At 34.1% G+C, this 11,397-nt stretch overlaps 1 protein-coding gene across 1 annotated transcript; it reads right to left on the bottom strand.

The window, feature by feature from the left end:
• Positions 1–2,143: 2,143 nt before the first annotated feature.
• On the bottom strand, positions 2,144–3,323 carry LOC137826048 (protein PHOSPHATE-INDUCED 1-like). The gene has a single exon (XM_068631890.1). The coding sequence runs from the start codon at positions 3,248–3,250 to the stop codon at positions 2,297–2,299; it is 954 nt and encodes a 317-aa protein (XP_068487991.1). The 5' UTR covers positions 3,251–3,323; the 3' UTR covers positions 2,144–2,296.
• Between the last annotated feature and the right edge of the window lie 8,074 nt (positions 3,324–11,397).

Below are 11,397 nucleotides of genomic sequence, written 5' to 3'. Positions count from 1 at the left end.
AACAACATGTTAATTTTTTGTGTAGTAAAATAGTTTTTGAAAAACTTAGAGTATATTCTTAAAACTCTTTTTAAGAGATCCTTGTGCTTAAGTTCATCACCATGGCTATGAAATATGAGGTTAAATCAAAGTGCAAAGGGCTACTTAAACAATTCTAACCTAACTAAGACCATAAAATACATTTTTCATACACCTTCAAACAAGTTGTCTTCATCAAACACTTCTTCACGAAAGTTGAGTAGAATCTTCACTTATCCTCAACAATGTTGTGTAATAATTGATGAAAAGACTAGTTGTGGTAGATTGTCATTTCTCTTAAGTTGCAACTTTGTAGGTAAAACTGTAATCATTTGGACTTTCCATTATGTTGACACTTGGGATAAGTCCTCCAAAGTAAAGATTGCTTGGGTGTAAGTGATGGGGTTATGGTTTGTGGAAGAGACTACAATACGTTAGTTTAAAAGTATCAAAATTTGTTATGTAGGTCTTGTAAATTTAACATACAATTAAGTGATGTTATTAAAATGAAGTTGATACTTGCAAGTTATCATTTGATATACATAGAAATTTGTTGATATCTTAATAACATGATACATAATTAGACTCTATCCTTTGAGTTTATATTGTTGATAGTACAAATTTCAGAATGTCGTAGTGTTTGGAAGCTCTAAAGTAATGCAAAATTTGTCTTTGAGGAGACTGTAAGTGCAATTGTATGTATCTAGAATAGTAATTAGGAGATGCACATTGGAACTATACACCTTCTTCACATTGTATAATTTGGTCATGTGCAAACAAAATGATGAGATAAGAATTGAAATATTTCCTAGTATACAAAAGTGGTCCATTTGAAGATGAACGAAGAAGAATGTTGATGCTTTGGAGAAAATGGTGTTTAATTGGATTTTTTGGGGACAAATTATTTTGACTTTATGGTGTTAATTTGGTATATGGTTCAATTCATAATGTGGAGATTCGATTCAAACTCACATGTGATCAACACGCATTCTCAATGAAATTGACAAGTGTTGCATGAGTGACAATGTTCATAGCGTATGATGACAGGTCTCATGAGCTACCCCAACCATCCAATGCATATTAGGGTTACATCCATTCAAGGTCACTTTTGGTCAACATGCGATCCTAATGAGGTTGACAAGTGTTGTATGCATGGCGACATTCATTGACATAGACGTTCGCAACTGAAAATCTAATACATCTCAACCACAACCTATAAAGGATGATAAAATACAATCATTTGTGTCAAGTTCAACTAATTTATCCTCTAACTTGTTTGGAATGGATCTAAACATATCACCTTCTACTAACGATATCATGCAATATATGAATTCAACATAGTTCTATAATGAAGGAAGAAGTTTTCTATTGCATTCCAATGAATACATCACCCCCACAATTTTAATCTATTGACCGACCAAAATTACAATAATCACAATCATCACCACTCAATCCCACGATGATGTTTAAAAAATTCAAGTTATTAATAAAAATTTCAACTTCTCATTTCAACATTAGCCATGTGCCCAATACTCATTCAAAATGAAATTTCAAGTTTTAAAAAAACACATTAATTTTACTAACACCTAATTGCATTAACAATATCATGGTTATTGTTAGTCTAGTAATGCAAAATGTGTTTATTGTTAAGTCTTTCTTACGCGTTTCTGGAGACAATATTTACTCACAATTTGGTTAGGTATGAGTTGATATGCTTATCAAGAGTTTATAATACTTTTTAAAATATGAACTTTCTTTCTTGATTTTGATTTTCTTTTTACATCTTTTTTTAGCTTTTGTCTATTTCTACTCTCACTTCCAAGTCTCACTGTTACCAGCTTGTACATGTCAGGTAATCTTGACATTTTGTAAGTCCAGAAAGAAAATATTTTCTACCTTTAACCTAGAAAACAATGAAGGATTTATTATTTATTGCCTTGAAAAATTAAATATACAAGGGTTAAGTAAAAAAGTTGAAATTTACAATTATTTAATTAAGAAATTAAATCACAAGGCTAAAGAGTCAAAATAAGAAACTAATTATCCTTTTTTTTTAATATCAAGAAAAATAATTGGACGAGTTCATCTACATATTTCTACATTTCATGATTGGGGAAACATGATATAGTAATGATGAATGACTCAAATTAATTGATTAATAATACACTAACATTTGAAAGCAAACCAATGTAATTTGCTTCTACCTTAATCCATACAATCAAAACATATAAAGGAATGAATGAATATATACCTAACAACTAATATAATATAGTGTTCCTCAAACTAGGGTGGAGCACGATGACGTGGAAGGGTCATACAAAGCAGGAAGCAAGTACTTCCTTCCGTTAGCACCATGCGCATTGTAGCTAGCGCCGGTAGAAGAATCCATGAGCAAGTTTCCAGCGTAACCAGGGTAAGCCCCTTTGCCGTAGACCCCAGGGCAGGCCGATGCGGCTTCCAGCGGCGCCTCCGCGGGCCCTTGGAAGAACCCATTCCCGAACGGGTTCGTCGCCGTCCCAGCCAACAGGCTCGCCAGGTTGATCACCATTCCGTCAAGGCCCACATCGTTGTTAGGCGCCACCAACGGTGGACCCTGCGGCCCATAAGCCGGTTGGTGAAACGGCCAAGCGCATTGACCCGGGCACTGAGTCTCGGAGTTCCCAACCCAAATGTAAGCGAATTTGTAGCTCTTGCTGTTCCCCTTGGCATGGCCCACCGAGGAGGAACCGTGGGTCCCGCATCGGCTCATGCAGAAGCCTTCAACTGCCACGTCAGCCGAGGTTAAAACCACATTGACGGCGTTTCTGTGTTCACCCTTGGAAGCCAATTCAATGAGGTGTTTGGTGGTGAGGGATTTCCCTAGTGAATAGCTTTCGTCCAGAATCTGTTTGTTAAGTGAAAAGGAAAGTTTATGGGTGGCTTTCTTGTTACTGCTGAGGTGATAGTATTTCTCGGTGGTTTTCCACCACATGGCGACGGATGGTTGGGTGGTTTGTGGTGGTGAAGGTGAGGGTGAGAGTGAGGTGATGAAATCGGAGACTATTGCCTTCTGGGAAGGTTTGAAGTGACCGTACCAAATGAGGTTGATTGAGATTTTGCCAGAGAGAAGAGGGCCATTGTGGTAATGAAGAAGCTGAGTAGGGTTTTGCACCAACTCATTCAACCTCCTTGTGGCCAAAGAGATGTGAAAGATAGACACGAGAAAGAAGATTTTCAAAAGAAAAGTTGACATTTTTTGAGTAAGGATGCCAACAAGTTGAGTTGGCTTGTAAATTTCTGTTTGTGCATTGTGAGTGTTAAGAGAGAGTATATATATACAAGTGAGAGGTGTGTAATAAAGAAAAATTGAAGCTGTACAAGTGGGGCACAGTGGTACAGTGGCACAGACCTAGACACTCTTTACTTTAACGCGTTTCTTTATTCAAAACTGAGAAGTGTAGCCCTAATCCACGGAGTTACTGGTGGTAGTTTAGTCCACGCGATAAAGGAAAAGTGCGTTTGAAGAGGAGCGTGGTGGGTACGTGTTGTTCATGAGATGGGGTGTGTAGAGAGTTTGAAAAAAAAGTGTGTTTGGTTTGATGAAAGGGAAAGAGAGACGTTAGATGACAGTCTGTATAGTGTTGGATAATTAACTGACACTTACACAATCGAAGTGTATGGTTTTATGAATGGTTATTTATGGCATGGTGTGGGTATCCGAGGAAGCACGCGAGACTAGGAGATGCATATTCAACTCACACTGTCTCCGTGTGTAGTGTGTAAGCAAACTTTACACGTAGATATAGAGACGTTATTCAGCTGTCTTTTATTTTTATTTTTATATCAATTATGTTTGTTTCATGTTTTCAATATTGGCACCAGTATTTGACAACTAGTGAACTTCTAGAGAATCTAGACCCTAGTAGTACTACTAACATTTAAAGCACATGTAACTAGCATTTACTTTATCACAGCCCATTTTGCAGTAACTAATACTAGCATAAAGATCCAAATGGCTTAAATACATTTTTCTGCTCAATTATTGTGTACAAATATGTTCTATATAAAAAATAAAAACAATATATTTTAATTTTAGTTTATTGAAGTTAAATAATTGTTTTAACAACATATTTCTATTTAAACCTTACATTTTGTTGTCTCACATAAAAAAAAATTGATTTTTTTTTACTAATATATATGATAAATTAAAATTATTTAATTTTAAATATTAAAAGATTAGATGTACAATTTAATTTTATAAAAGTATCTAATTTCTTGAGAGAAAAAAATGTATGACTATTTTTTTTAATGAAAATCAAATTTATACATGAAAGAAAATTAAATTTAATTATTTTATATTTTTTACATGAATTTCATTAAGAACTAAGATGATGGCGTGGTGCCCATCCTTATAATATTTTGGTTTCATAAAGATAGTATGCATTAAATAAATAATTAAATCATTAAATGTTAATTGCACATTAGGATAACTCAAGTACTTACTGGAAGTTTATTAAGTTAAAAATTCATAAAGTGTGATAGACAATAAGATTGCAGGATATGTATTCTGCATTATTAAGTATTTATTGTTATATATGTGTCTCAACTAATTTTAGTATTATGGTGTCTTCTCACACTAACTAGTTGAACAAAGATTAGAAAAGTATATTATAAATAATAGAGAAAAAAACACTTGTAACAAAAGAGAAAATATTGGTTTTATAATACCATTCTTGTAAGAATATTTGACTCTGTAGAGTTGAATTTTCCAATACTATGTGATATTAATAAGGAATTTATTAAATAACGGATGAATAAAATTATCTGAAGAGTAAGAAAATCATGTGAATACTATGACAATGCTAGTTAAATTTAGAAAATAATTAGTTGATATAAGAAGAAGGTTGGAAGTTATAATCATAACACCTCGCATCCTTCAACATAGAATATCACAAGGAATAAAAAATATTGAGTTGTTCATTGGTACATCCACCTCTTTCACCTTCAATATACATCTAGAATGAAAGCTAATGGTAATTAGAAGATCAATTCATAGATTCTAGAACCAAATAATTCCTTTTATTGTAGTTATCTAAAGATTTGTAGAAAATAAAACTTTAAAACACGAATAATGTTGATTTTTTGAGGTGTGGGTGATCACTGTCTGTAAGAACTTATGCGCGATGTATTGCATAAGTTCCCTATGATACAACAAGAACTTCTCAGAAAATTCCCAATATCAGAATTAGCAAGTAAACTTCTCTAGAGTAAGAACCCAAAAATCCAGAAAAGTTATAAAGTAAAAGAAAAGAATGAAGGAATGAAGAGGAAGAGAGGAAGAGGGGAAACCGTGAGTGAGATGTGATTTTCAGAGCAAAGGGAGGTGGTATTTATAGATGGAGAACAACGAACTCTTGCAATGTTATCTCGCCAGAAAAAGAGGAAGCTGCCAGAAATGGAGGAAGATGCCGGAAAAGAAGGAATACACTCCTCCGGTCTAGGTGAAACTACAGAGAAACTGTCTAACTTCCATCTATATTTCGGGTCTGCAAAACTCTCCCCCTAGATATGAAACGGAACAGGCACGTTCACTGCGTCACCTCCACAACTCTTGTTAATTTCCACAACCTCTGTTTTGATATCTTTGGTGATATCTGAAGGGTTCAAACAATTCCTCACATATTGCAAAAGATAAATCATATAGTCAAAGAAAGAAAGAATAAAGTTCTGAGTTCATATAAGATGTAATGCATCAGAGCTGGTATAACAAGTTATGTGAACCAGTCTTAGATTGATGAACTTAACAAACAGTGTAGTTGGTATAACAAACTGTATGAACCAAGACACTTAATATGTGTTAGCAGTTTATCAATCACAATACACCTTCACAATGTTGTCGCTTTGTTGCACTTACTAGGCCATGCACGTGCCCGATATTCATGAGTACTATAGAGATCTTACCAAGATTTCATGCAAGCGGCCCCACTTGACACTCATATAGGTGATTTCATCAAGTGTATGTTGCAAAACATACACCACCCATAATTTATGAAAATCATTAAAACTTTATTAATCGTTAAAACTCTTTTACCTTAGAATTTTAACCACAAAGTTTATCCTCTCGATAATGAAGTATCTAGCACTTTCACACACCATAGGAATGGAAAAATCTTAAATCAATTTTAGTGTTAGCAGAAGTAACAAGTGACTTGCTTTTACCCATATGAACCTTATTCATGGGATTCTAATCACAAAGGTTGAGTTTTCATCACTTGTTTGTTTGCAAATGACTTCAGTCCCATTCCCCTCGATGTTTCTAAAATCAGTTTTCTCCTTAGGAGTTTTTTTAGAGGATCTTCCAAATTCCATTATGACTTGAAATAGTCAATAGAAATTTTTCCACTCTTTATTAGCTACTTCACCAAATTATGTCTGAATTGCATATGTCTGTTCTTTCCATTGTAAGTTTTATTTTTAGCTATAGCTATTGCCGATTGGCAATCACAATGCATTGATACAGACGAGGTTGGTTTCATTCCTAACGAAATGTTTGCTAAGAAGTTTTTCAACCACTCAACTTCACTACCAGCCATTTCGAGAGCAACAAACTTAGATTCCATTGTTGATCTTGCAATAATAGTTTTCCTAACTAATCTCCATGTAACTGCACCACCCCCAAGTGTAAATACATAACCACTGGATTTTGTCTCATTTGAATCAGAGATCCAGTTAGCATCATTGTACCCTTCTAGCACAATGGGAAATCCACTATATCTAATGGCATAATCCATTGTGACTCTCAAGTATTTCATGAGTCTTGCAAGCACATCCCAATGATCCTAACTAGGACATTGAGTGTATCTACTCAGTCTACCTATTGCATAAGCAATATCTGGTCTAGAAAAGCTCATTAAATGTAATAAGCTCCCAATTATCTAGTCATACTGAGTTTGAGAAATAGATCCTCCTCTGTTCTTCTTTAATTTAGAGTTTGTATCATAAAAGGTGCTCATTGACTTAAAGTCATAGTAACCAAACTTTTTAAGAAGTTTCTCATTGTATTTTTCTTGGGATAGTAATATACTATCTCCATTCCTTATAATTTTAACCCCTAGAATCTCACTTGCTTTACCCTTGTCTTTCATCTCAAACTTAGATCCAAGAAATAGTTTTGTTTTAAAAATCAATATCATTGCAAGTACAAAAAATTAGCATGCCATCCACATATAAACATATAATGACACATTCATCATTTTCAAATCTAGAACACTCATATTTATCAACATCATTGGTAGAAAAACCTTCACTAAGTAAAACATTATCAAGTTTTTCATGCCATTGTTTTGGTGTTTGTTTCAAACCATACAATGATTTTAAAAGTTTGGATACTTTTTCCTTTTGACCTAGAACTACACATCCTCCAGGTTGAGTCATATAATTTTTCTCTTCTAGTTCAACATTGAAGAAAGTTGTTTTAACATCCATTTTGTGAATTACTAACTAATGGATAGATGCTAGGGCTAGCAACACACGAATAGAGGAAATCCTAGTAAATGTGGCAAAAGTATCAAAATAATCTAGGTTAGGTTTTTGGGTAAAACCTCTCCCTACTAACCTTACCTTATATTTCTCTATGGATCCATCAAGATGGTACTTCTTCTTAAAGATCCACTTACAACCAATGAAATTTTCTCTTTTAGGCAGGTCTACTAAGGTCCACATGTTATTTTTCTTAATTGAATCAATCTTAGTCCTAATGGCCTTATCCTAATGTTTAGCATCAGGAGTAGCTTCTAAAAAACTTATTAGATCATTTTCAACTAGATAAGTGTAAAAAATCATCTCCAAATGAGGTTTCCTTTCTCTATCTTTTACTTCTCCTAACATCCTCACTAACATCCTCACTGATGGCATCACTAGCACTATCTATAGGTTTTTCAAAAGTACCACTACTCTTTAAAGGAAAGATGTGTTCAAAGAACACAAAATTTTTCGTCTCTACTATAGTGTTTCGTTCAATTATATTTCTATTAAGAACTAGAAAACTATAGGCAACACTATGTTTCGAATATCCTAAGAACATGCAATCAGATGTTTTAGAGCCTATTTTTCTTTTCATAGGATCAAATAACACCACTTTAGCTAAACATCGCCACACTCTTAGGTATTTCAGATTAGGTTGATAACCTTTCAACAACTCATATGGTGTTTTACCAGTTTTCTTATGTGGTGTCCTATTTTGCAAAAAGCACGCGGCAAGAAAAGATTCACCCCACAGATTATTAGGAGCATTATAACTAATAAGCATGACATTCATCCTTTCTTTAAGAGTCCTATTTTTCCTTTCAGCAACTCCATTAGATTCAGGTGAATACGACGGGGTTACTTCATGAATAATACCTTCTTTAACACAATAATCATTAAACAAAACATATTCACCACCTCTATCTGATATAATTCTTTTAATTTTATTATTCAATTGATTTTCTACTTCCTCCTTATAAGTTAAGAACATGTCAAAAGCTTCATCTCTATGTTTAATTAAATACACTTTGGTGTATCTAGAAAAATCATATATAAATGTTACAAAATAATTTTTACCACCTCTAAACATGGTTTGTTTTAACTAAACAAGGTTGGTATGAATTAAACCAAGAAGTTAAAATTGACATTCTATAGAATGACATGTTTTCTACGTTATTTTAGATTCTACACATATCACATTTACTACTTTGTTTGTCATGCATGTTGATTAATCGTAGTCGTTGCAATTTCATAACATTCAAATAATTCACGTGTACTAATCTACCATGTCATACTTCATACGAATCAACAATATAAGCAGAAGACCCAGATTCATTAATAACTTCAGAAATATTCAATACAAAATAGACCTTGATCACAATATCCCTTCCCCACAAAAACATTATTTTTTGTCATAACAATCTTGTCAAATTCAAATGACATTTTAACCCTAACTTTGCCTAGTAATGCTACAAAGATCAAATTAACTCTAATTGATGGCAAATGTAGCACATCACTCAAAGCTAGAATTTTACCAGATGTGAGATTAGAAGAACCTTTCATTTTCCTAGGACAAGAGTTTTCCTGTGGTCACTGAGAAAAGCTTGTTCTTCTCCATCCCCCACACTTGTGTAGGAGGTAAACACATTTTTCTTTGCACATATGTGTCTGGTAGCCCCAGAGTCTACCACCCATTTACTCACATTGGTCACAAGATTTACTTGTGAAACGACAACAACAATGGTATCTTCCTTTTAGGCTAGATTTGCCTTAGGAGGATAGTCGTTTTTGGCCCTATGTTTACACTAAGGTGCACGATGACCTAGTTTTCTACATACAAAGCAATTTCCCTTTTTCTTAAAGGTGGGGTTAGTTCCATTGGGATGAGATAATTTATTATTATATTTCTTTTTGTGATTAGGTTTTCTCTCGTGCCTTTTTAGAGCTGGTTTGTCTTCTACCATGTTTGTTTTGACAGACAAAGTTTTGTCCTTTGCAGCAACACACTCCTTTTTGTTTGTGTCTTCAATGATGATGTGGGTGATTAGATGTGGTAGTGACTTGTGCCTGTGCTTCAGTTGTTGTTTGTAATCAATCCAGGATTACAAAAGATTTTTGATCAACAGTTAGGACACAAATTCATCAGGAAAAGCTATGCTTTCTACTTTGATATCTTCAAGCAGCTTGTAATACTCGTTTATCTGATTTTTTATGTCCTTGTCTTCAATCATCTCCCAGCGATAGTAGTTTCCTATCACGAACCTTTTTCTAACGACGTCTTCAACAGTGTATTTGAGTATAAGGGAATCCCAAATATCTTTAGCTTCCTTGTAAGAGCAATAGACATCAAACAAATCGTTAGATAACACACTGAGTAAGGTGTGATGACATTCCTTATTTGTATGGGTTCAAACATCAATTTGTTTCGCAGGTGTGCTTGACTCGGGTTTAGAAGTCGTAAGTGCAAAAGCGACTCCGTATATGTCAAACAGAGTGGACACACATTCTTTCCTGCGTTAGAAATTCTGAGCGGTGAAGACTTCAATTTCAAGACATCTAGAAATGGTTTCGCAAAAATGGTTTACGTTATGAAAATAACGTTTGACGTCTATGGAGTAGAGTTGTTGTTGTTGTTCGTATTGGCAGTTATAAGTCCTCAGGATTGTAAAAATTAAAGCTTTAAAACACGAACAATGTTGATTTCCTAAGGTGTCGTGGATTAGAGTCTGTAAGAACTTATCCGCGGTGTATTACGCAAGTCCCCAAGGATAAAACAAAAACTTCTAAAAAAATCTCGAGAATAAGAACTATCAAGTAAACTCCTCTAGAGTAAGAACCCAAAAACCTAGAAAAATTATAAAGTAAAAGAAAAGAAGAAAGGGGTGAAGAGGAAGAGAGAAAGAGAGGGAGAGGGGAAGTCGTGAGTGAGATGTGATTTTCATAGCAAAGGGAGGTAATATTTATAGATGGAGAATAGTGAACTGTTTCACTATTATCTCGTCAGATAAAGACGAAGCCACCGAAAATGGAGGAAAACGCTGTTAGATTTATAGGACTAAAACAAGAGGGGGGTGAATTGTTTTTGAAAGATTTTCGCAAGTATTTAAGGTAGAGTGAAAGGCTATGAAGAATTAATCAATGGAAAATATGTCCAGCCAAATATAAAACTGTTTTTAAGCTTGATGCAGAAAATCAATTGGTTGTTTTTATGAAACAGTCGGTTGTTTTTATCAACACTTTATAAAAACAAAGTTAAAGCAGTTTAAAGAGTGTAAGGATAGAGAGATTCACACAAAATGTTTATACTGGTTCACTCTTCACCAAGAGCTACATCTAGTCCCTAGAAACCACTGAGTATTCCACTATGCAACCAACAACAGATTACAAATTACACAAACACCAAAGAAGTGATCTTGAACCCCTCAAGAACACTCACTTCCTTTGGCTACAACACAACACAGATCAGAACACTCTCTGACTTTGTGCAACACCAGTTATTTACAGAAATACAAATCAAAGAGAGAAGGGAATAGAATACACCTGATACAATCACAGATTGGATTGAAAGATACACAACAGCCGTATTCAACTCTTAGCAAAAAATCCAAAGCCTTAAGCAATCTTGGAAAAACTGATTTTGAAAGTGTTAATTTTAATCCATAACAACATGGAGCATATAACCACTTATTTATACTCCATCAGTTGTTAAAAACATTTAATGCAAAAGCCAAATAAGTTTTAAAACAAACAAAACAGATTGAATCAATTAAACTGAATTCTGTTAAGGATTTTCAAAAATTAGTCGGTTGATTTTTTGAAATAACCGACTGAATTGGTTTGACAGAAAGTCAACCAAAGTCAAACAGTTTAAAAACC

This window comes from Phaseolus vulgaris, chromosome 8, assembly GCF_000499845.2.
Source record: "Phaseolus vulgaris cultivar G19833 chromosome 8, P. vulgaris v2.0, whole genome shotgun sequence".
In the NCBI taxonomy this organism is placed as follows: Eukaryota; Viridiplantae; Streptophyta; class Magnoliopsida; order Fabales; family Fabaceae; genus Phaseolus; species Phaseolus vulgaris.
This window is presented reverse-complemented; position numbering and strand designations above follow the sequence as displayed.